Source organism: Ambystoma mexicanum, chromosome 10 (genome assembly GCF_040938575.1).
Source record: "Ambystoma mexicanum isolate Mex_15411 chromosome 10, UKY_AmexF1_1, whole genome shotgun sequence".
Taxonomy (NCBI): domain Eukaryota; kingdom Metazoa; phylum Chordata; class Amphibia; order Caudata; family Ambystomatidae; genus Ambystoma; species Ambystoma mexicanum.
The window spans coordinates 340,393,355-340,420,207 of NC_090932.1; the positions used below are offsets into that span (position 1 = coordinate 340,393,355).

At 46.5% G+C, this 26,853-nt stretch overlaps 1 protein-coding gene across 2 annotated transcripts in view; it reads right to left on the minus strand.

The window, feature by feature from the left end:
* ASH2L (ASH2 like, histone lysine methyltransferase complex subunit) overlaps positions 1-26,853 on the minus strand; it is a 1,246,012-nt gene that overhangs the window by 382,825 nt on the left and 836,334 nt on the right. For both annotated transcript variants that reach the window (XM_069617945.1, XM_069617946.1), the window contains 2 exons: positions 14,047-14,264; positions 10,980-11,147 (listed from right to left, as the gene is read on the minus strand). In XM_069617945.1, coding sequence (XP_069474046.1) covers positions 10,980-11,147; positions 14,047-14,264 — 386 coding nt within the window. The remainder of the gene's footprint in view (positions 1-10,979; positions 11,148-14,046; positions 14,265-26,853) is intronic.

Consider the following 26,853-nt stretch of genomic DNA (forward strand, 5'->3'; position numbering starts at 1 on the left):
TGTCAGGGGTACCTGGGTTAGGGAGGCAGTTTCATATTAGATGAGATAAAGGGGGACAGCCATAGGGCCCAATGAAAAACTAATAAAGACCCTTAAACTGACAAAGCCTGTTAGTATTTCTTGTGCCATCTGTGAAATGATCTAGCACTACTACCCTTCTTAAATGTATTCATGCCGGGGTACCCAGAACCCCTTTTACTTTTAATAGAAGTGGGTTTTCCAACTATACAGCATGTTCCAAGGGAGGCCGATGGCAGTGTGCCCCGATTTTGAGATTTCTCAGGATGCATTACTGTGCATTGTTATTTTTACAGAGTTAACTATTTTGCATAGCAAAATGGCTTCTCTTTGAGCAATGTCTCTACGAGCCACTGGCTTTTCTGCCCATGCTCAGGGTATGAAAAGTACATATATGGGCATGACGTTTCGTGGGTTCTATTCAGATCCTGGGAAAGGCAGCGGAGTGCTTCTGCTGAGGACTGGTGTAGGGTGCAGACGCCCTAACCCACAGCCTGACCTTCAATAATGCCATGAGTGACTGGGCTGGTTAGCCACATTTGCATAACAAGTCAGTTTGAATGTTCCCAGACAGATGAGCTGGGGTCACTCAGACTTGCTTTCCCACCAAGGGTTACATGCAATGTTTGCATCCAGAATAAACACCTGAACGGGTGGTGGTAGATCCCTTGGCAATGTAGGAGGAGACCTTTCCACGGGTACCGATAGGCGGTGTGGACTCAGACTGCACACAATCCAGAATCCCTCTCATCTCTAGTATGCCAAGACTTCTGTCCTTCCATGAAGGACAAAATGGTCTGTGGTACTGAACCTGTCAGGATGGAGAGTAAGTATTCTAATTAACGTCTTGCCTAATTTCTGCTTAAAAATAACAAATTAGTGCTTGGAATTTCTAAAGACAGTGGGCTTGGACACTGTTCAGTCACAGAAGAACAAGTTACTTGCCCCTGGTAACGTTCTTTCGATTGGATGTTCCTCCCACGTATTCCTCATTTTATGATATTATATCTCATCAGCTTTGCTGCTTTGGAAAGATTTTCTCAGCAGAGGGCACTGTATGCGATGCCGTCGCACTGATGTCCCTTGAGGGTCTCCGTCGACGTCAGTATAAATAGCGCATGCAGTGCCCGTTGGCTTCAGTTCGGTTTTTCTGTTCCCCTTTTTTGAGGAATTAACCAGGCATACCCCAGACCGCAAGCTCTCAGAGAGTCCAGAGTGTAATACATGTAAATTGTATGGTGGGGTAGGCTGGGAGGGGCGATGAGGAGTATGTGGGAAAAACATTGAAACGAAAGAAAGTTACCAGGGGTAAGTAACTTGTTCTTCGAATGGATTATGTCCTCCCACGTATCCCTAATCTTATGATAGACTCCCAAAGCAGTGACAATTTGGAGGTGGGAGTATCAACTTAATCATGGACCAAATGAAGACCGGTCTTAGCAAAAAGTCCTCCTTCAGTGGGGGAAGAATCCAAACAGTGTTTGACAAATGTGTGAATGGACGACCACGTGGCTGCTGAACAGATGTCATTTATTGGGACACCCCTTTGGAGAGCTCCAGAGGTTGCCATGCTCCTTGTGGAATAAGCTCTTAGCCCTTCCGGTGGGTCTTTACCCGCAAGTCTATAACATTCTCCAATGACCAGTATGATCCACCTGTATATAGTTTGTTTGGTTACTGCCAGGCCCAATTTGGGGCCGGTATACCCAATAAAAAGTTGATCATCCTGGCGAAATGTAGCCATTCTTGAAATGTAAAAGCTTAATGCCCTTTTCGGGTCTAGCCTATGCAGTCTCTTCCTCTTTGCCTTGATGAACAGGAGGGTAGAAAGTTGGTAGGGTTATCTTCTGCAACAGATGGGAGTCAGAGACTACCTTCGTTAGAATGATGGTTTTACCCAGAGGATTACCTTATCTTTATAGAAACTAGTATGAGGAGGCTTGCAAGAAAGCTTGCAACTCACTTACCCTGCAGGCTGATGTTATTGCGATAAGTAGGACTGTTTTCAATGTTAGGAGCCTTAAAAGACATGAATGTAAAGGCTTGTATGGTATACATGACAGGAATGTTAACACAAGGTTTAAGTCCCAAACAGGTACATGAAATGGGGCAGGAGGGTACACATTAGTAAGTCCCTTCAGAAATTGTACAATCAAGGGGATTTTGAAATAGGAGACCTCATCAGAGGAGCGTCTAAAAATGGAAAGCGCCGTCAGGTGCCAGGTATCCTTTTATGGTTCCAATCTGGAGCCCCAGATTGGCTAAATGCAACAGGAAAGAAAGCACCATAGGTGTGCCACATTGGTATGGATCCACATTCTTATCCTTGCACCAGGTACTGAATGTATTCCAACGACACCGGTACAAGGATTTGGTTGCTGCCCTTCTGGCCGAAAGCAAAATCTCCATTACGTCATCCGGGAGGTCCCAATGCTTGTATCTCAGCCTCTCAGAAACCATGCGTGAAGGCAGAGTATTTTGTCCTCTGGATGGAGAACGCGACCTTCCTCTTGCGAGAGAAGATCTTCTCTTTGTATTGGAGGGCAGATGGACATGTCCAAAAGGTCCAGGTACCACGTCCTCCTGGCCCAATCCAGAGCAATTAGGATCATGTATTTCCTGAACTTTCTCAACCTCCTGATCATGTGAGGAATGACGGGGACTGTAGGAAACGCATGGAAATTTCCAACCCACTACGAACACGTCCCCTAGAGCTCCTCCTGGGGGAAATTCCCTGGAGCAATACAGTTTGCACTTCCGGTTGGCACCGGTCGCGAACAGATCCAATTGAGGGGTTCCCCAAAGGGTGAAGATCTCTTGAAGGACTACAGTAGCTAGTTCCCTCTCGTGGGATACTGTGCTCTGCCTGCTCAGATAGTCCGCCGCTGTGTACTGCTCCCCGGCAAGGTGAACTGCTGATCGAGAGATTCCTTCTTGTATTGCCCAGAAGCAGAGCTGCATTGACTCTCTGCACAGTGGTAGTGACCCTACATCTCCTCTCTTGTTGAGGTAGTACTTGGCCACTGTGTTGTCCGTCATTATCAGGACGTTGAACTGGAGGCTTCCAGCCCTTTAAGAGGAGTAGCACTACCCTGGAGATGGATGGGGATGCAGATTAAACATAAATATTTCAGATGACACAAATAGCTTGGCAAAAGTTTGTCTGTTTTAATGCAAGTAATTAAAACAGGGAGTACAACAAACATCAGCAATCGCTCGATACTCAACCATCTCCACACTTCATAAAAAAGCTGGGTTTTTAAACCCAAAATTGGCCATAACTGACGTTTTGACCTGCGTCATTACGAACGTCATCCTACGTGGCAACCAACTAAACTTATCGGAAAGCGGGATTGGTTCTAAGTGAATAACTAAGTATAGGTGTTATATCTGTATGGAGTAACGGAGAGAAATAATTGGATACTTATCAGGTTGGGCAACTAAGCCCTCCATTCAAAATGGCCACTATGAACGTCACTAAATATACGTCTCATTGGCTACACAAACTATAGGACCCCCAACTACGTGGTCCCCTACAATTGGTTGACTTCTAACCCCCGTCAGTAACTTTCCACCTACGTGAGCAGCACGCAGACTAAATAACCAGGTGCGGGTAAGCTCGCCTTGACACCAGCTTGCCACCAATAAAAAATACACTCCATCACCTCAATGGTTCAGTGTCAATTAGTATTTTTAAAGTTGGCCTCAAGTCTGTACTGTTCTCTGGGATTTTTTTAAGGAGTATGTGTACTATCTGGCTTCCGTTCGTAGATGTGATTTTCTCATCCGTCCAACTTTCTTCCATCACGTGATCAGACACCACGAATTGAGCTTTTTTGTGTATTTGATTTTATTCTCCAATAGCCCTCTGACGTCTTTGTTTTTACTTGACCTTCTTGAACAGGAGCTTCTGTTCTTTCACGTTCATTGTATCCAATGTTAGCCAATTCTAGTTCTGATAAGACCATGGCTTTCTTGGCTCAGCCAACTCCTTAGCTGTACTATATTCTGTTTAATTCAATTTATAACTGCAACACTGAATTGAGACCTTCCTCGTTGTTCAAGACTACTTTATACATAGTGCAAACATTCATTCTATTTAATCCATATGCATCTATGAGGTATATACGTATATGTTGGCGCTTGCCACTGTCTATTCACTATTAAAAGCATGTGGCTAGCTTCATGATAGCTTTGCTGCTTGCGTTTCAATGCATCTGTACACGTTTAAACTAAGTATCTTCATCATGCTTATGGCATAAGTCTCTTCATCTTGATCCCAAGACATCACTTATCCTTGGTACTTCTTTATTCTTCATAAATCGTCTGCCTCTCTGGTCTGGTTATCTTCTATATGGAGTCGATTCAGCTTTTATGACATCACCATTCATCCTGATCATTCAGTTTCTTTGTTTCATCGGGAATCGCGTTCAAATGGCCATCATGTTGTCTTGGATGTAGGTATGGTTCCTCAATGGGTACTTCACTTCCCATATTCTCTTACGTATAGGTATTCTAATGGGTACTGCAAAGAGTCGTTGCTCTTCTTGCTTTCTTAATGGTGCAGTATACATCACATACTTTGATGCATACTTTTCAGGTAATGTAGGCGGGCAGTGTTACACTTCGGCAGACAAAAACTTCCCTGCGGAGTACGTCCCGTTCACAGGCTTCTTTGTGGAGCAGATACAGGTTGCCATGGCGTCTGTACAAGCTACGGCGGAACCCATGTCAGCTGACACGGCTCGTACGTGAAGGACGTACAACAAGGCACGCCACCCCTTACGGGTTTAAAACCAGCGTCTTCCAGCGGGCTTTTTGCTGCTAATTAGTGTTTCTTACTATTTGCGGTTACGTCCATTTTCCTTCGTGAAATCCTGTCACGAAACTCAACTTGATCGCCTGGTTTCGCCCCACGCCTAAACTTTTGGATTGTTACGTCTCCTATTCCATTTACACTTCAAAGACCACTACGGTATCGACCCGGACTGCCCCTGGACTGCCTTCTCTACGCCCTTATCATTGTTATGATGATCTGATATTTGACACGGAACGTTACTTGGATTATTCTTCACTGCTCCTGCTGTCTTCGCAACACCTTCGTCAGCAGTTATTCGGAACACTTCAGTTGCTCCAACTATCATTTGGGAAGTCTGTGTTTCAGGTAACCAACTATATTGATTTTCTTCCATTTCTGCCAGCGCCATCTTTGACTATTACTGCTCTGCTGGTATTCCTAACTACTGGATTTGGGACATTTATTGAACTGCAACTCTCAACAAACTTATTTTCAAAGTGCATATTGACGCTCTCCTGCTCCTGCACCAACCCGGCTCTACCGTGACCCTCGTGCCGCTCGGGTTAACTTCCCTGTACTAACTTCCCTGTTTATTATTTTTTCCTGTCGTTTTGTCCAATCTGGAATTCATTAACCCTTGAGAGTCCCATAATTCAGGTCTGTAGTTTTTTTTACTAAACTCTCTACAGGAAGAATCCATTAGATTAATATTCTCATTTGGGTTTACTTCTTTACTTGTAGGTCCATTCCCGGGGAAAGTTCCACTCCAATCACTGCCTAGGTATTTCCTGTCCTATACTGTGCTTGATTGCTTACTTGGTTCCTCGGCACTGTCTGATCTCTTTGTATTCCTTTGCAGCTTGGGTATTGGCGGTGTGTGTTCTCCCCGCTCTTTTATTCAACTGACACCTCTGCCTGTTCCAATTGAAACAGCAGAGAGGTACGTTGTAAAGAAGAGCCCCTCTCTTGAGGAAGCCTGAGTCTTGAACTCAGGGGAGCTGGAGTTGGAAGCTGAGTATCGATTCTTGTGAACATATCGTCTCCAAGGTCATCTATCTATCTTCCTGACCTATTTACGTAGTGGTGAGTAACAGGCAGGTGGAGTGGAGGTACTTGGCTCCTCCTCTACAAAGTTATTTCCCCGTACAGATGGCAGAAAGGCCTTCAGTGCTAACCTGATTGCTTTTAGCTCCAACAGGTTGATATGTAGTTTGGCCTCCGATGGAGAACAACGACTGCTGATTGTCAGTTTGTTTGTGTGGGCTCCCCACCCCGTGAGTGAGGCATCCGTCACTACGGTTATCTCCGGCCATGGTCGCCAAAAAGATTCTCCCTTGAGAATGTTGTCTTTGCAAGTCCACCATAGAAAGTCCTGAACAGCTCAACTCGGAACTTGCAGTTGGTCTAACATATTCCCTGAGAATTGGGACCACTGAGTTCTGAGAGCCCAATGAAGGGATCTCATTCTCAACCGGGCCTCTTGCACCAGAAAAATGCAGGATGCCAGCAGACCGAGCAACATCAGAAAATCAAAGGCTGGGAGATGCTGGCCATTCTGGAATTTTGTTACCATCTGCTGAATGTGTTGAGCTCTCACCTCGGGTGGCAAGGCTTTCCCCGAAAAAGTATCCAGGACTGCTCAGATGAAGTTGAGTCTTTGTAATGGTATCATATGGGACGACTTCTAATCTAGGGAGAAGACCAGTCTGTGAAGGGAGTGGCAGGTGATACTGCGATGTTCCTGGCCTTGTTCGGGTGAACATGCCCTGATCAGCCAATCGTCCAGGTAGGGGTAGACTTGAATCCCCCTCTCCTGAGACTTGCTGCCACTGCCACCATCAACTTGGTGAAAATCCTTGGGGCGGAAGTCAGCCCGAATGGCAGAACTCAAAATTGATCATGAGAACCGCCAACCGCGAACCTCAGTTACTTTCTGTGCTTGAGATGGATTGGCACATGAAAGTAAGCATCCTGAAGGTGCAATGATACTAACCAGTCTTGGAGTTGGAGAGCTTGAAGGATCTGAGAAAGTGTCACCATCTTGAACTTGGCCTTCCTAAGGAACTTGTTCAAATATCTTAAGTCCAAGATGGGCCTCAATCCTCCGTCCTTCTTTGGGATGAGAAAGTAGGGGGAATACAAACCCTTGTTCCTATCTGCTACAGGTATATGTTCTATTGCACCTTTCTAAAGCACAGTTAACATTTCCTGCACAAGGAGCGGATCTGGAATTTTGACAGAGTTGGATCCCGGTGGATGATCTGGAGGCCTTTTTTGAAAAGCAAGGTAGTAACCCTGGGCTACAGTTTCCAGTGGCCAAGCATCGGAAGTAATGCCCCGCCATTCGTTCAGATACTGAGAAATTCTGCCTCCCACCGGGGTCTTGTGGGTCAAGGCCTAAAAATGGCTTAGAGGCGACTGCAGTAGCAGCTGAGTGTAAGAATGCCGCTGCTGGGACTGATTTAGCACCCTTTCCTCGTCCACCACGAGGGAATCTTCTTTGTCCGCTTTGTCCGGCCTGTCCTCTTCCACTACCAATTGAGGAATAGAAACGAAAAAAACGAGCCCTTCAGGAAGATGAGCCTGAATAGGGTTGTTGTTGAATGGAGGCACTAAGGGATTTAGGTGCCGCCTTAGAGGTCTGCAGCTTCTCCACACTCATCCGCCTTGCTGCCGAACAACCTCAAGCCGTCAAAGGGCACGTTCAGCTGTCTGGCCTGCACGTCCTGTGCAAACCCAGACTTCCTCAACCACACAAACCTGCGCATTACGGTGCAAGCAGCCATGTATCTGCTGATGCGGTCAGCAGTATCCAATTCTGACTGGAGACATTCTCCCATTGCCTCCTTTCCATCCTTAACTATATAGCCTTCCGGGATGTAATCAGCCGCTATGGCAACACAATCCTACACAGTATAAGAGAATCTTGAGAGAGTACAAGTGACATTAGTAGATTTCAAGGCCATGCTGCCGGATGTGAAAATCTTACGTCGCAGGCATCTACCCTCGTGTCATCTCTATCTGGGGGGTATAGAGGTGTAAGCAGATTGCCTGGTTATGTGGCAGCCTGAACTACCAAGCTCTCAGGTGTGGGGCACTTGGTCAGGTATTCTGGATCGCTGCTGGAAGGCCTGTACTTCCTAGCAAAGTTTGTGTTAACAGCAGGTCCAGATTCCGGGGCTTACCAATTTGCAGTAACCTTCCTCTGAAGGGCTTTGTGGAAGGGCAAAATTGGGTTCTTCTGAGGGCCTTGGTCCAAGATATCAGTCATATCATCCTGTTCATAGGTAAGAGAAGCTGTGCTCCAGCCCATATACTCAGAGACCCTATTCATGAGATTCCTATAGGTAGCATCTGCATGCTCAGAAGGGTCAGGCCTGCCAAATTCCAGCTCGGCCGAGGTGTCAAGACCACTTGCTGACTGGAGAGAATCATAAAGGTCTCATTTTGGACTCCACACTAATGAGCTCTTCTGGAGCATTCCGAGTGCCAAATTGCAACCCAAAAGGAGGGGAATCCTCTTCAGAGGGCTGTTCCCCCTCAAATATTGAGGACATAGACTTAAAAAAGTCTATCCTCAGAGTAGGTTTATAAACCTTGTCCGGAATAGGCAAATGCCTCGACAAAGAATCCGTTGACAGTGTCGAAGACGGCTTCGGAATTGGCGCCGGCTTACTCTGCATCGCCTTCGGTGTCGAGATGTTTGGCTCTGATGGAGTCGACAAAGAGGTTGATTTCTTCTATGACTTGTGTTTCTTTGAAGGTATCGAAGGAGGACTTGGATCCCAAGGTCGATGCTCTTGACGACTTGTTGTCGGGTCGAGAACTTTCTCGACCTTTTGCCGGCTTAATGCTCGGCTTCGAAGTAGTAGCCTTCGACTTCCCTCAGGAGCGACCTGGCCATGGCTTTTGCACGATTCTTTCGAGGGGGTTGAGGCCGCATTCGAGAATCTGAATAATTTCTGATTTAAACGCATCCCATTTTCTAGGGGAATCAGAATACCTCAGTAGAGGAATCGGATGATGAAGAGGGAGACCTATGTCGTCCCTTCTTCACCTTCTTTGAGGAAGAAGATGAAGACTGCCTCGATCGACTCCTCAACCTGGACCTCTTCGATTTTTTACACCGGGAGGAGTCTCTAGACTCGCCGGACTTTTTGTCTTTCTTTGAAGAAGACTTCAAAGCCGCCCTTCCCCACCGCCAGTTTACCTCTGTGCTCCGAGAGCTTTTTCCGTCATAGCCTGACAGGACCCGCAGTCATCAGTACAGTGCCCGCAGCCCAGACACCACAGGCAGACGCAGTGAGGATCAGTAATGGACATCTTCGACCCGCAGTCGTAGCATTTCTTCAATCCAGACTTTGGAGTCGAAGGAGTCGATGAAGACATTTTCTATGAAGAAAACTGAAGCGTGTTTGTTAAACACTCAAAGCGAAAGCTTTCGGAAAAACAGAACTGAAGCCAACGGGCGCTGCATGCACTATTTATACCGACGATGACGTTTACGCTCGACGGAGGCCCTCGAAGGACATAGACGAAATTGCATACAGCGCCCTCTGCTGAGAAAAGATTTACGAAGCAGCAAAGCTGAGGAGATATAATATCATAAGATGAGGAGTACGTGGGAGGACACAATCCATTCAAAAACTGCTTACTGAATCCTGTGCAGTGCTTGAAACTTGTTTAGTGATATGTACTTGGAGAGAAGCAGTGTAGCCAATTGTAATGTAATAAAAAATATCTTCGGGTTGGGGGGAATGGGATGGGCGGAGTGCAACCAAGAAACCCATCTAAGAGGAGGCAGTGCTTGGAAAAACGTGCCAGTTCCAACTGATAAGGTGCAAAAAAAGGAACTGGGTGGTGACTGTTGGCAATGCATTGGTTGGCAGAGGGGCCTGGAGGGATGCTTCAGCACACCGCCCCCACTACAAAATATGTAAAGTGACATTCTTGTGGAAATTTTTTTTCTGGTGCTGCCATGCCAAACCATTTGGGAAGGAGAAAGTGCAGGATGCTAGGCAAATACTCTTAGGCAAGTGAAAAAATGCTGCAAATTACATGTAATGTTATGAAACCGAGTCTTAAGGACAGTGATTTCTGCAGCCGGAATCTGCAGTTTCAAGAGAAGGGATTACTTGTGCAATTCCATCTGGTCATGTGGTAAGTATCGACTGTGCAGAGCCCATTAGAAAACAGTTTTCAGATTGCAGAGCCAGAGAAGATTTTTCAGCAGACGTGTTTGGGTAATTCACCTTCAGCAACTGACTACCCTGTGGTGCGAAACCCTCTCTTTTAAAGCACACTTGGGAGCTGGAATGCACACCTAGTTTCTCTAATCAGGTACACTGCACTATTCAAACACCTGCCGGCCCCCCAATCCGGGATGATGACCACATTCAAATCTTCCCCCGAGCAAACATTCAGGATGCAGATTCGGCACTGAATCGCATACATCTGTCCAAATCTGATCATGGTTCTCTGAGATCTCAAACTTATGCGGCTATGTATTCGTTTCCATGCTTCAAGGGTAAAAGCCTGGTGCGGTCTCACTGGTCTTAATACCAGGTTGCCATTTGAAAGTGTCTTTCAACTAAGCGATTTTGCTCTGTGAAAGTTTTGAATAGCAGGAGAGGTGTGCAACCTTCTAAAAATGCATACAATGCTGCTTGTTACCAGTGAATTTTATTCAAGAAGACGAGCAAAATAAAACCAAAACAGGGACCTCTGACCTGTCAGGAGACATTACGGTTACATTGCTAGGGAGGTTATGAATGCAATCTCACTAAGGAAAAGGAAAGCTATTGGTGAATCAGCCAAGTAGAAAAATAGAGGGGGGACTCATATGCTGGGCCAGACTTTCGATCTGAAGAACTACACACCAGAGATTAGAGGGTCTCCAATAATAGGACAGAAAAAGAGCATCTGAGAAGGCTGTGCCCGGCATGTACCAAACATAAATTGGTCCCATAAAATGGTGGCAAGATACATTGGAGAGCTGGCACATTCTACGATAAAGAGCGATATGCACAAATGTCGCCCTCAAATACAACATCACAAAAATCTACTGCCTCCACCAATTGGGCCTGCACAACTTTACAAACTTAAAAATACCAAATGGGGAAAATTAGCTTGGCAGATGCTGGATTTATGTGAAAATGCTTACCTAGTGCTTGAGACCATCCAAGTCTGGCAGCTGTCTCTGGAGGCATTTCGTCAACACTAATTTCAAAGTACCAGGCGCCCTTACGCACTCCATGTGATGCTCGTACCATGGAGTACCCCTTCTCTCCAATAACAGTCAGGCGGTCATCTGAGATCTTTAACTGTGGGGCTAAGAGCAAGAAAAATAAATATTTTGGGTAACAGGACCACTTTTCACTGGAAGATATTAGAACCAATAATGAATGTAGAAAGAAAAAGGAATGATTGCAAATTGAAGAAAACCTGGTTTCCTAAGCAGTCTGTATGTGACGAGAGCTTACTACCATCATTTATGATGGTACAGAAAGCAAAGGCTAAGGAACACCCTGAGAGAACTGGGGTATGGGGGACTGCTACTCTGATATGCAAACCACACAGTATATGTAAAGAAGGAGTTGATTCAGTTCCTGTACTGATCCCAAGAACATCCTTGCTGCAAGGTTTACCAATCCAGACCCAGGGTCCCCTTATGAGCCTAACACATGGTATAGCATAAAGAATGACATTGGCTCATCCATTGCGCATGAACTAATGTTCAATTGTTTCCCAATATATAGTCTTTTGATTAGCAACTGTAATTGTTTCCAATTCTTGCAAGAGAGATCTCAGTAAGCTCTTCACGTTCAGATCTTTGTTTAATTTCTATCGGGGATTAGTATACTCTTTCCAACACATGTTTCAGAACATAGGTCTTCAGGGCCAATTTATCAACTCTTTAACATTAGAATATTTTACAGTATTCCCCATATGATGTTACATAATTCCAACATGATTTTGCCAATACAATCAACGTTAAATGAAGAAAAAAAACACGAATTTTCTTTTTTTTATAATAAACAGGGACGTCATTTAGGGGTCGCCAGGGGTCACAACTGCAACCTCCGAGGTCTCTCTTTCGACCCCTGTGGTCTGTCTTGCAACCTATAAAAAAAAGTTTTTAAAAAATGTATTTTTTTGCTTCTCTACATCAGTTACTTGATTGACTTATCCATTTACTGTATATTCCAATCCTTTAATAAATGGCTCTGTGAGATCACAATAAAACACTGTCCCGCGTGATTTATTCTTTAAAGTTTATTACCTAATTAAAATGAGAATTGGCTATTTCCCATGTCTTCTCATCAAAGCAACCATCTCAAGTGAATTCCTATCTCGAACATCCATGTGTATTTGATGCAAATCCTGATGACCCTCCTTAATCGCATCACGTGAGCACTGTGTATCAGTTGTGGGAAAAAACGCTATTAGTCCTAATAATCTAACAATAGAAAGGTGATACCTTACCTTCATTGTATATGTGTGATACAAAATACTTGCAGACTAATGTACAACATCTTTCAGAGGATCAATGCCTGACAATGTAACCTTATCCCACTGATGTGGAACGTTTCCTGATTCACTTGTTATGCAGTATTTATATTATACAAAAAAAGTTTTTCCAGTTTTTCTTCTTTTTTTAATGTTGATTGTATTGGCAAAATCGTGTTGGAATTATTTAACATCATATGGGGAATACTGAAAAATAATGTAATGTTAAAGAGGTGATAAATTGGCCCTGAAGAAGACCCATGTTCTGAAAGGTCGACACACGTGTTGGCAGGAGTATACCAATCACCGATAGAAATTAAACAAAGATCTGAACGTGAAGAGTTTACTGAGATCTCTCATTTGAAAGAATTGGAAACAATTACAATTGCTAATCAAAAGACTATGGGCATCATTACGACCCTGGCAGAATGGGTTTAACGGCACCGGTAGAGCTGCCGGCGCTATTAAACCCATTCCGCCCTATTACGAGGTCCCCTTGCGGGACCCGCTCTGGACGTCTGGTCAGACCAGACGTCCTTGGCAGGTCCCGCGAGGGGACCAGGGAGCTAACAACGGGCCCGTTGTTAGCCGCCTCCTCATTCCCATTGAGCCCTATGGGGGCTCAAATGGGAATGGGGATGGTCCAGGTTTCCTGAATGAGGAAATACTGGGCCCTCCAAAGTCAGAATGGCCCGGTATTTCCACATTCAGGGACCACGGACCCGGACCAGAGTTTGGAGGCAGCCATGCCCTTATTAAGGGCATGGCTGCCTCCAAACTCGTAATGAGGCCCTATATATTGGGAAAGAATTGAACATGAGTCTGTGCGCAGTGGATGAACCAATGTCCTTCTCATACAGAAAGCAAAGGCTACCCACACCACACTGTTTCTGAAGTTAAAGGCAAAGACCAAAATAAATTACCTTTGGGGCTTCCTAAAATTTCAGAAGCAAAGTAATGGAGCAAACGGGTATGCTCAAGATGTTCTCAACTGTATGAAAATTCCAAGAGTCATCCAAATGGAGAGTTTCCCCATGCACACCTCTGCTTAGAAACAATTGAGATCAGTAAGCAATTTTAGCCAACTTGGGTGCAGGGTAAGTAAAGACAGTCTTGGCACATAGGCTAGGGAACAAGAGAAGAAAATTGCAATAGAATTTTGTAATCTTTAAACTACCTTATGTCTCATCTATATCTGTATCTTTTCATTGAACCAAATGATTGAACTTCAAATCTAACCTATTAAACTTTGAATGACTGTTTATACCAGAATAAAAGCGTGCAGGGGACTGGGGTATTCATTTTCTTGGCTACCATCTACTCTCTCTAATTCCAAGAGCCATCTCTGCTAGAAACAATTCAGCTATTGGCAAAACCGATAGATCTTGCACTATATTGGACTAGTTTCAATTTGCACTGCATATTACAAATTTGTGACAGAACTGCAAGTTTGACATGATGAACAGACCAGGAATGTAACATGGGGCAGGGTTGGAACAAAGAATACGATCTGACAAGTACATCTTGCAGAAGGTAACTGACACCTTACATGAAGGATTAACACAATCTGTTGAATCAATTATTCATGATTTAGCCATACATGTGTAATCATAAAATGCCTTGCCAGATAACAAATGAAAATAAAAGATTGTGTGGGTTTGAGGCTCATCCAGATATTTGTAAATGTAACAACAGTAAGAGTGGAGTAGAGTAGATCATACCTCGGTCATGAAGAGCCAAAAGGACTCGTTCATATAGGCATGCCCTGTAAAGATCCCCAGGGATTGGCTTTCCTGCCCAACAGTCAAGTTCCAGCTTCTCGGGGTCAGGTGCATGGGGGTCAGGTTCAGCCAAAATGTAGCGGTAACCATCTTTGTTGAAGGGGTGCTCCAGCGGATAACCATGGTGTGGAAGGCGCTGGGAGGAAAACATGGGATCACTGAAAGAAAAAAAAGGAAAGAGCCCAGTCATCAGGAACAAACACTACAAGCAAAAAAAGTGCTAAGCACTAATAGAAGGAAACTCAAGGATAGAAATAACTCCAGAATTATGAGGCCATCCATTTATTCAAAAAATGCAGCTCAAGAATCAAACCAGAAGTGACAAAAACGAAATAAAACACACTGGCCCTCATTACGACCCTGGCGGATTTTTTCCGCCATCGACGGACTTTTCGGCCATGGCGTAAAGTCCGTTTACGCCATGGCGGATGGCGGACTTACCGCCCCATTCCGAGGTTGGCGGGGCGGTAAGTCCCCATTGACCCATTTACCCTTCCCCATTCCCATTTCGGCCCCATAGGGCCCAATGGGAGTGGGGAAGGCGTTAATTACGCCACCGTACATTACGGTGGCGTAATTAACACCAAGGTCCTATAGCGCCATGGATTTTTACGCCCGCAAAAAGCGGGCGGAAAAGTGACCATGGCGCTTTGGGAACTCGTAGTTGGCGGTAAGGGGTCGGCGCAGCTAACGCTGGCGTAAACCCCTTACCGCCAGGGTCGTAATGAGGGCCACTGTGTGCTGTCAAATGGAAGGTAAATTAGGGATGCGTCAGATTCAGGAAGGCAGCTGACTACGTTACCTTAAACTTGCTTATCTTGGACTCCGATATTATGGTAATTGGGGATGAGCTGAAGAAGTCCTGTGCATAGTTGGGCATTGCCACATTTCTCTCAAATGCCCAAATTGCCAGAGTGGGAAAGTGCCAATCCCTCTTCACTTAGCCAATTTCTTTAGGCATTTAGAAAAGAGAAGCTTTAGTTGGGAGAGCTTAAAAAGATTCTCAACCATCAAGGTTAATTGTAGGCTCACTTGATCTATCCATGGTTTTACAGTTCTAACCACCTTACATTTGACTGAGAAAACAAAGTTTCACATAACATTTATAAAATCACCCCACAATCCAGAGAATTAGGTCTACCTAAAACAGCATGTGCAAGCTTGTTTTATACCAGATGGCACTGTATATATTCAGTTAATTCTAGAAGCATTTACTCATTTGTATTAATTGAAGATGGGATGATGGTTGAAATGGAAAAGTAATGTAGAGGAATCAATGCAGGAAGCAGAAGCAATCATTTACCATAAGAACAATATATGTAAATTGGAGTAAACAGTTGGCAAGGAGGCTGTGGAACATAAGCCTAGGACAAAAATAAGTACGCAGACACACACAAAAAGCATTAAGGGCTTGGACCGAGATGGATTACTAAAATTACAATATATCTGGATCTGTCACTAGAATCTAAAAAGCTCATACTTTACTGCATAGTTAACATATCTAGAGCCATGTTCCAATTAAAGCACACATTGAATATTCATATCAAACCCCAGAAAACTGCACAAGCTGGCAAAACGAAATCCCTGTTTGGATAAATTACCGGAGCTCAGCAGACCTTGACTCTCCTAATGGTGACCATGGCAGAGTAGTCAAAGTAAACTTGGAGAGGGGAGGAGGATGGTGCAAGTTAACAGATACAGATAGAGTAACACGTTCAATTTGGCAATTTTCAACAAAAAGAGGTTTTGTGTTTGTCTACTAGGCAGATAAGTAGAACATTGAGCAAGTTACAGGTAAACGGTTTATACTTTGGAGTCGAATGTCAGTGATCTGATCCCTTGCAGGGGTGTGAAAGGACCACCAGGACCCTAAGGTACCCAGTTACCAGATTCCTTCCTTAGGGACAACAGAGGGCTGTATCCACACCGGGCTTCCCTTCTTCCCCTATGGATTGAGGCATTACCATCTTTGCCTCCCTTTCACAGCCACCGACATCAGGCAGCGGGTCTTAAACTAGCCCCTCTCTTCTGCCCAAACATATCATGTGATCACGCATTTGACACAGTCTCTTTTTAAACCCAATCTCTTATGGCGTCCTCTTCTTGGGGGAGCCGGGCCTAATGGTATTTTTTTTTACCACCCTCTTTGATCCGATTTATGATGAAAATGTTTGTTTTCTTTGGCCAACTCTGTTCTTTTTCTACAAGATACCCTCTTGCAGCCTTCACCTTCAGATGAAGACTATTTCTGGTCAGTGCCTGCTGGGAGAAACCCAACGGTATTCTCCCACCTACTCCCTCAGGATCTTCCATTCAGGTGGCCAGGGACGGGCCATCACTTTTGGATCCTTACCCTGGGGGTGTACAAGCGAGGGAGGATCACCCGAGTGGAGGGTCACAAGAGATTGGGAAGAGAATACCCACGGTGAGACATGGTATTCCCTCATTCCCAATAATACCCCAACCCACTCTCCCTCATCCTTCATGAGATATTTTCAATTTCACTCCACCCCCCCATTTCCTAAAAACATGGCGCGAGGAAGATGCTTTTCATATGGGTAATCCTCATTGATCTTAGTTGCATTGGGAAACAAGACAGGGCCTACTACTACAACCTACCACTAGGCTCTCCCACTAATAGAGTCAGGCAAGGTCAGGCACTTTATTCCAACTGTGCACACCTGACTCCACTTGACTCTTCCCTACATTATGAATGATGGAGTTCTGCTAGAAGCAGCGAGTGAGCTCGGGATACTGTCCAGACCGGAGAAGCCAAGGAGCAGAAGGAGTTGAAGCCTGGTGGGGAGCTGTGTGCCGAGACGCTTGCCCAGTGTTTGCAGTGTGGCTATGGAGCCCTGGCACCAAGGAGCTGGAGTGAGGTCACCTGCATCCTCCTGCTGGCGATGTTCGGCGAAGTACTCGTTCCCTTGCGACCTGTGTTGGTCCCAAGAGTGTCTGAGGGGCAGGTGGTGAGACCCTGTCCTCAACTCTGCATATCCAGGAGTAGACTGCCTGTCAACGCAACGCTGCCTGGTGAATTTCGTGAAAGTCAGAGAAACACAGGAGCGCGCGTTTGACTGGAGCGTAGTGGGTGAAAGGCAGAGTTTGCAAAGCAGCTCGGAACAGAGAGAGAGAGCAAGCAGAAGTACAGAAAGGGTGGAAATAAGGAAAACAGAAAGAAGGAAAGGGTGCTAGTGGCGTTGAAGGAAAGTAAAGCAGAGTAAAGGCATGTGAAGTGTGCAAGAGGCACGAGAAACAAGTGGAGAGGTGCAAGTGAGCACGATAAGGAAAGGAAAGTCTGTGAAAGGCACGATGTAAAGACAAGAAACCAACGGAAGGTGCAAGTGTGCACATTGAAGAAAAGGGTGCAAGTGTGCTTGGTGAAATAAAGGAGAGCAAGAAGGGGAGCAGGAGGCACCTGAAAGTGAAAGGTTGCAAATAAAGAAACTGATGGGTGCAAGTGTGCACAATAAAGCAAAGAAAAAGGAGAGCAAGAAGGGGTGCAGGAAAAACCTGAAGGTGAAAGATTAAAAAGTAAGTGCAAGGAATAAGGAGAGGGGTAAAGGTCAGAGTGGACATGCTTGGGAGGAACAAAGACGCCAGCGTTCTCAAAAGTCTACTGCTACCCCGTGTAAGAACTGTACAGTGAAAGGTACATCGCGACTAGGAGAACTTGGTTTGTTTAAAGACAGAAGGGGCCTAAGCTTCGGGAAGTGAACCCCGAGAGGGCTAACAAGAGTTGTGCAAGAGATATTGTTGAACTGTTCAAAAAGAGGCCTGCACTTGGGGAAGGGAACTTGGAGAGGCCTGACCAGAACGGTGTATTCTTTGCTGAGAAAACCCTGCATGTAAGATTCTAAGAGCTTCCCTTTTGAATTGAACTACCTTGCACTGGCACAACTACACACCCATTGGTAAGACTACCTGAAACCAGCTGTGGTTTAAATCTCCTTTTTTTGAACCACTATTTTTCCTTTTTAAAGACTTCCAAACACATTTTTGTAAAGTGTGAGGGCAAGCATAGGTTTAGACAGAGACGGATTATTATTTTGGACTTCCAGACTTCGACGCCCCTTAGAAACATCAGCTAAGGGAGCCATCCCTTTAGAGGTAGAGCCAGTTAGGCATTACACCAACCCAGGAACCTTGGAAAATAAAGGTGTTGAGCATCTCTTCCAGTTACTGGTGAGCTATGTTGCATTATCTCACCCCATTTCTTTATTGTCTTTACCGTAGCTTTACTCTTAACCTTTCCCCTTGTAAGCTCCTAATCCAGCGCACTACACTGCTCACACAAATTTCACTGCTACTGCCATCACGCCCTTATTCCTTAAGACATTCCTCTTCTCCTCTTCCTTCTCTCTCACTCTAGACTGGTAACCTCTCTCCCCGTTCTATTCCCTCTCTCCCTCCTTTTCCACACAGCTTGCCAACGGGCCGCCTGGTGTACCTCAGAATCTCACAGGTCCCTGGCACCCTTGCCAGTCGTCTCGCACTTGCCTCCGGGCCTGCACTTGTCCTTACTGCTACTGCACTTGGTCAATGACCCATGAGAAAGACATTCTCTCAGCACTTAACCAGTTTCTGACTAACTGGGTGCTCTTGGATTTCCCCCCCCCCACCATCACCACCACCACCACCACTCCTGTAACGGTGAAGGTACCATGCCTTGAAGATGGTCTATCTTCTCTGTCTCCCCTCCTTGCATAGTGGCAGAATCGTCGTCACACCTATTTGCTGTCATCTACACTGTTAATTGTATTATATGCACTTACTCTGCCTGTGCAGAATTGTATCGTTCAGAAATACAAGGGTTCTGAATGACTTGTTTTTCCCCTGGTTCCCTCCCTCGAGTGCTTTGAAACACTTGCCTTGTTTATAGGCGCTTTACAAATAAACATTACCATACCATAAAATTACCAGGGCTCTTAAATGCCTCCTCTGTCTACAATAAATCTCATGTTTTCCATGTGAGAATCTTCTTTCGTTTCAATCTCCCCTTTCTCTGCTTGACTGAAACCTGGATCCTTCCCAGTGACAGTCTTAACTGCCTCTCTTAAAACCTCTTTCACTACTTTTTCTCACAACCACACCAGTCTGATAGTAGTGGGCAAACTGGTTTCTCCTTTACTCTTCTTTCTCATTAGTATCACAGCCCAAATCTCTCCCTTTGTTCTCGTCTTCCAAGTATAATTTTATTTCCTTCTTTGAAACCCATCCCTATTCTCTTATGGTTGTCCATCGTCCTCTTGGTCCTCCTTACTTCTGTGATGATCTTAACTCTGCTTTCCTTTCTTCTCCCCTCAGTCACTCTTTTTGGTGACTGCTATCTTCATCTATTTATTACTCATTAATGTTTGTATCATCTTGTACAGTACTGCTCTCTTCCATCTCATAAATCCAGTTGTTTTATGGACCTAATCTTTTCCTCTGTTCTCACCATCTCTACAGATCACCTCTGGGAGGGGTCAGAAACGAGAGACAGTAAATGTTGTTTAAAGTATAACTTTGTGTCTGTGTTTATTAAAAATAAAAAGAGGTTGGGATAAAGGCCTATCTGTCCCCATCCTAACAAGAATATCCCTACCTAGCAAACCAACTAAAGAAAGTCGACCTTGTGTCCAAAATATATCTAACCCTCACACTAACATATACAACCAAAGTGTGCAAGGAGAATGTGTGTTTCCAGTTCAACAAAAATGTGCAGCAGTTCAAAATTGTAAGTAATCCTTGTGCCCAGGTTTTTTGACTCCATTCCCTTGGAACAATTCAGGAAGACTTTTGAAAGAGTTCTGTTCCAACAATATTCTATTAAGTTAAATGTAAATTGTCGCACTCTGAAACACGTGTACAAGCGCGATTTGAATAAAATATTTCTTTTCTCATCGCACATGTCTCTCAAATTGGCAAAACACTAGTTCCAAACAAAAGCAACTGTTTTCTTTCACAAAGTATTCCTTTCAAGATGTCAAAATGGTTGCTCAGAAGAATGTAATAAGTTGTTCTCTTAGAATTATTTGGTCAGAATGACAAAGCAAGTCTCTCTTGTTGTACAATAGTTTGCCACAATGATAAAGCAAATAGTTTCTTCTCACCACAATCTTCATAAAGTGTTTCTCCTTCAAAATAACGGCTCCTTTCTCGGTTCACTCGTCTGCCAGGAATGCTTTCTACTTCACACAACTGTTAATGTTTCTTTGCTTGTGGCAATGTGGGTTTCCAGGTTTCCCCAAACTGACAACTCATGTGAGGGAATTGTACCCTTTTTGCCCTCCTGTCCCTTCTTCAGCTTTATAAAACGTCCCAGGGTCCCCCAACTCCTTCTGGTTGACTCACCAGGTTAACGTGTATCTGTAACAAGGCACTGTTACTGGGTCGATTGCTCCTGTGGCACAGATTCTCTCGTGGTTTTTCATCGGTCTTACACTGTCACCAGTGGAACCTCGACTGTTCCACAAGACTGCGTCTCATCTGGTCTTGCTGCCTTCCACCAGAGTCGCTGTCCTCTAGCATACGATGCCTCCAGGCAGATGCCTGTGAGTGCCCCTTCTCCAGTGTGGCTCGTTCCGGTGGCTGTGTCTCGGAGCTCGTCTCCTGCTCCGAGTCCTCTGACTTAATGCTTCTTCTTCCTCCTTCAGGCTGCAACTGCTGCCTCCTCTCCTGCCACTCTTGTGCATAGTAAGGTTTACCAACCATTTTTGAATCTCCCGGACAACTGATAATTATTAGAACTAGTCTGCCCCTTTGGTTTAAGGTTATTCCTGTTCCACATCGACTTGACTCTCCTCGTCCTCGTCCTCATCCCAGTACCATGGGTATTATAGGAGTTGAAGTCCATAGTGTTTTCACACTTTAAGGCTATATTGTTTCAATTGTTGGTTGGATTGAGGTTTGTCAAAAACAGAGGATGTTGTGTGAATATTAGCAGTTACACTACTGGGTTCCGCTTTTTAATATGCCATCAGTGTCTCAGGGAGATTGGAAAAATGTGTTAATGGAATTACCACGCCCCCTCCGATACCAGTCTCCTCCCATGTGATCCTCCCTCATAATACCACACCCAGCGTCAAGATCAGGTAGCGGCTGCCTTTCCCTGGCCACATGTGGGAAAGCCAGTACCAGGTTTTTAGTGATTTCACAGGGTTCATCACATACCCCTCCCCTAATGTCACTGGTTTTCACAGCCTCTACTGGGAACCGAGAAAGGAACTCTACATTAGCCTGTTCTTTTTCTTTCCGATGTTCTACAGAAAAACAATAGGGCTGTAAAACAAGAAATCAGTGCAGGACTCCTGCGTTAGAATCCATGCAAAGGCTTAGCCATTTAAGGGGTGCATGGTCTATGACAAGTCGAAACTTCCTGCCAGTTAGAAAGTATTTTAAATGGGTCACCGCCCATTTAATAGCTAGTGCTTCAAGCTCAAGAGTTGCATAGTTATTGTGTCGAGGAAATAACATAGTGCTTTTTTATGTGATATGGCATTTATAACACGCCTGTAAACAAGTGTTTATGCACAACCATAGAAGATGGAATGCTCTATACCGTCATGACATTTGGAGAGAACTGCCCCTAGGCCATTATCTGAAGCATTGTCTGCAGGATAAACTCTGTTGAAGTCTGCCACCTTCAATACGGGTCCGCTACACAAGGTATTACCAGGTTACTCACCGTAGTGACCACCTTACTCCTAGTCCATAGACCCCTTTCCTCCATACTTGTGGGACATCTCTCCGTCCTGTGGGACGGGGCCGGAGCACTTTGTAAAAAGCATCAAAATTTTTCCAAAAATTTGTCCTTCCTCTCTTTACTGCGCGGGGCCCGGCACGCGGCCGTAACCCCGCCCACCTTGGCTCCGCCCCGCGCATCGCCCGCCAGTCCTATTCTTTGCCAGGTCAGAGACCCATTACAAATAACAGAGGAACCTTATTAGAGGGGACGGCGGGCGTATGAAGGAAAGGGGACTATGGACTAGGAGTAAGGTGGTCACTACGGTGAGTAACCTGGTAATACTCCTACGTCCCGTCCCCTTTGCTCCATACTTGTGGGAGATTCCCAAGCACTCCTTACAGGAACTACGGGTGGATGGAAGTACCCCTTACTGAAAAAGGTTCTTCAGCACAGCCTGACAAAACTGAGCATCAGCTCTAGAACTCATATCGAGGCAGTAATAATTACAGAAAGCAGATGGAGAGGCCCAAGTAGCTGCCCTAGCGATGGACTCCCAGGGAACATACTTCTGAAAAGCAACCGCAGCTGCCTTGCCCCGCACCAGGTGTGCATGAATACCTTTAGGAGGTTTCAGCTTTTGGATAGTGAAAGACTCCGTGATGCAGGTGGCAATCCACCTAGAAATAGTTGCCTTAGACGCCTGCTTGCCTTGAGGGTTGCCGAAAGTCACAAAAAGTTGAGAAGAACTTCTAAGCTCAGAAGTCCTATCCAGGTAGAACTTAAGAGCTCTTCGGACATCAAGACAGTGTAGAACCCTCTCCGCCTCAGAGGAGGGGTTTGGAAAAAAGACCGGTAGGGAGATCGATTGATTCAAATGGAATTCGGTCACTACCTTCGGCAGAAAAGCCGGATTAGTTCGAAGGACTACCTTGTCCTTGTGAAAGACCAAGAAAGGATGCTCCACCGACAATGCCTGGAGCTCACTCACTCTCCTTGCCGATGTGACGGTGACCAAAAAGGACACTTTCCAAGACAAGTACTTGAGGTCCACAGTAGCCATTGGCTCAAAGGGTTTATGGCACAGCGCCGTCAGGACAACATTCAGGTCCCATGGTGGGTGCGGATTACGAACTGGAGGGTAAAGGCGTGTTAAACCAGCAAAATGCCTCTTTACCACTGGGTTAGTCAGAGAAAACGAACACTGATCCGTAGAAAGATAAATGGAGACCGCTGAAAGGTAAGTCCTGCATGACAGAATATGAACCCCTGACTCTGCTAGGGAGGACACGAAGGACAACACAGTGTCAACCGTGGCCCCCCTTGGATCCAATTTCTTCTCTAGACACCAATGACAGAACCTGAGCCATTTACTCTTGTACTCAGATCTGGTCGAGGGTTGAGGGTTTTCTGGCTGCCTGGATAATACGCATGTTATCCGCAGACAAATTCAGATGCTCTACAGACCTGAACTAAGGCACCATGCCGCCAAGCTGAGCGATTGTGGGGAGGGGTGCCACATCTGCTGTTCCCTTTGGTGAAGAAGATCGGGAGTTACTGGTAACCTGATCGGCGGACACACCGACAGTTGTTGAAGTTCTGAGAACCAAAACCTGGCCGGCCACCACGGAGCTATCAGTAGAAGAGAACAATTGACAGAACTCTTCAACTTCCAAACTGCTCGATGAACCAGAGGAAGAGGCGGGAAGGCGTAAGCTCTCATGTTGTGCCATGGAATCTCGAGTGCGTTCCCCAGAGAGGAGGCTCCCAGCCCCCCTCTGGAGGCGTACTGACGAAGCTTCTTGTTCATCGCTGTGGCGAAGAGGTCCACCCGGTGTGCCCCAACGCTAGAAAAACCAAGATAGGATCTCCGCCTTCAAATCCCACTCGTATCTGACAACTGTCTGCCGGCTGAGGGCATCTGGGGTGACATTCAGCCTGCCCGGGATGTGCACTGCAAGCAGCCAGACCCCATGAAGCACGGCCCACTCCCAAATCTGAATGGCCAGATCCACGAGAGGGGGAGACTTCATTCCCCCCTGCTTGTTTATGTAGTACATTGACACCACATTGTCCGTTCTTATGCGGACCACCTTGTTGACAATGAGAGGTCTGAACGCCTTGAGCGCCAGAAAAATCGCCAGAAGATCCAAATGATTTATGTGCAGGAGCTTGTCCTGAGGCGACCAGAGGTCCGAGACCTGAAAGAGATCTAACGTCGCACCCCACCCGAGGAGGGAGGAGTCCATCGTGATCGTCACCATAGGGACCGGGTCCTGAAACCCAGCGCCCCCAGACAGATTGCTGAGAGATGACCACCAGTCCAGGTCCACTCTCATGGAATCCGGAATCATTATGCGCATGGAGTCTGAGTCCACTGCCCGACGCCATGAATTCCTAAGGGCCATCTGAGTCCATCTCATTTTGAGACGAGCAAGAGGAAGAGCCAGCACACACGAGGCCATGAGGCCCAGAAGCCTCTGGAATCACCAGGCCGACATACTCTCTGACTGCGCAAACATCTGACACGTGGCCAACAGATCCGCCATTCTGTCCCAGGTCAGGTATACTCTGCAGTCGATCGTGTTCCAACGGAAACCCAGAAAAATCAGGTCCTGAGAGACCGTCATGGAGGATTTCCGCCAGTTCACTGACAGCCGAAGATGGAACAGGAGCTGAAGGAGAGACTGGAGGTTGCCCGCTGCCGCCAGCGGACAAGGGCTGCGTAAAAGCCAATCGTCCAAATAAGGATACACATGGATACCCTGAAGACGAAGATAGGCCGCAATCACCGACATCATCTTCATGAAGACATGCGGCGCTGAGCTGAGGCCAAAAGGAAGCACCCGAAACTGGAAGTGCTCCTCTCGCAAAGAGAAACGGAGGTACCTCCTGTGTGGAGCCCAAATCAGGATATGCATGTACGCGCCCTGTCGATCCACTACGCTGAGCCAGTCGCCCATCTGCAGAGAGGAGCATATCTGGCTGGGCGTGATCATCTTGAATTTCTCTTGGGGTAGAAAGAGGTTGAACTGGGAAAGGTCTAGGATGGTTGGTGCGCAGGCCAGCCTGGTTGGGTTTGGGCACCGTAAACAGCCGGGAGTAGAAGCCCTCCCCTCGCTCCCCAAAGGGAACGGGTTCCACAGCCCTGAGGTCCAGGAGTTTCTGAACCTCTGCGTTGAGGGAGGGCGAGCCCAACGGCTGAAAAGGAGGGTTGAGGGGTGGGGTAGGGGGTAAAGGTAAGCGGAAGCCCGCCCGAGCGACTGACAAGACCCATCTGTCTTCTGTGATGGTCTGCCAAGCCTCCCAATGAGATGCAATGCGCCCTCCCACCGGGGTCTTGTGCGAGCACGGAAAACCCTCATTTGGCAGGTTTATCGGTGGCGGTGCCATCTGAACCTGATGAGGAGGCTGAGGAGCGGGAGAAATACCGCATACGCTGTTGTCTACGGTGGTTATTCCCCGCAGGAGTATCCACTCTGCGATTCTTGCGGTCGAGGAATCCCCTAAAACCAGAGGAAGGTCGCCCTTGCGACAACGGCCTTTGAGCCTTGAAGGGAGGTTTAACCAGAACAGACAATGATTTAGCCGTCTGAGTACTATCCTTGGTTTTGGTGAGCTCTACATCAGTAGAAAAATGAAAAAGCTCCTTACCATCGAATGGATGGTCCAATACTTTGTCTTGCACTTCCTTCGAAAACTTAGTGGCATGCAACCACGCTTGCCTCGAGGTATCAACCCCGAGCATCATGCCCCGAGCCGAGGTGTCTACGTTATGAGCCGCAGCCTCCAGAAGATCCTGGGACAAGACCCTGGCATCAGAAAGGCCACCTCTGAAGTCTTCCAACTTCTCGACCAGAATGTGCCCCTCAAACTCCGACAGACCTTTCCACATCCACATGTTAGCTCCCGCCAAAATCAATTCGGCATTGGCCTGCCTGAGCTGCAAGGCCGAATTGGCAAAGATCTTCCTCCCTAGGGAGTCCAGGAGCTTGTCCTCCTTCCCCAAGACCTGAGTCGCCGTCGCGGAGGAGGAAGCTGCAGGTCTGGATTGCAACGTGGCCGCAGCCACCACTGTGGAGGAGGGAGTCAGACAAGACGACAAGGCCACTTCCTCCGAAGAGTGTAGCCTGTACCTCGCGTCAATCTTTTTATTGACAAAAAGTCCTGAGTGTGGCTTCTCCCAGACTCTTCGGACCTCGGCCAAAACATCCTTCTGCAGGAAAAGGCCGGTACGCTCCAAAGGAGACAGGGTGAATGCCCCAGAAAGCACGCCCTCCTGTGGAGCCGGTGCCTTGGGAACTGGAACATCCAAGAAATTCATCATGTCCAGTACCCGGTCATGAAAAGCTCTAACAGAGCGGGGAAGGTCCTCGTTGCCCTGCTCGCCTTGAGGGTCATCTGACAGTTCAGGATCCTGCTGAACCGTGTCAGGCACTGCCTTGTCCACTGGGGACAACGGTGGCAAAGGCGGAAGAGCAGGGGCAGGCACCACGGGCAAAGGAGGCGCAGGCAGAACCACCAGAGGAACGGGTGGAGCCGGGGGAGCTGGTGGACAAATTTCCTTAAACAGCCCTTTGAAATACTCCCTCATGGGGTTGGTGCGCATAAGCGCTTGAAATTTACCGAAAAAAGCATCCTCAGGAGATTGCTTCGGAACCTGAGGAGGCCTCTCATGAGGTGGACAAACCCAGGGATGTAACGGAGAAGGGTGCCATGCCGGCCCTCCACCGACGTATCCACGTAAATCAAAGGGGCCGCCCCTGCAGGCAACGAAACATTGTGCGGAAGAGGCATCCGGGCGTTCCAATCAAACGGGCCGGTAAGGATACGCACAAATGACCTTAGTTTCACACAAAGGACCGAACCCTACACCAGGGGCCGATGGCGTAGTTGTAGGGGTAGTACCTAAAATGGCCGCCGTGGTCGTGGCGGGAATGGCCGCCATTTTGTCTTCATCTGAGGGGAACTGTGGCACGTGAGGAGGTGAGGCAGGTGTCCCCGTCGATGGATCAGGGGTCTTAATTTTAGCCTTAACATAAGGAACCTCGGCAGAGCCGGTACTGTGAGGCCTGTAATGT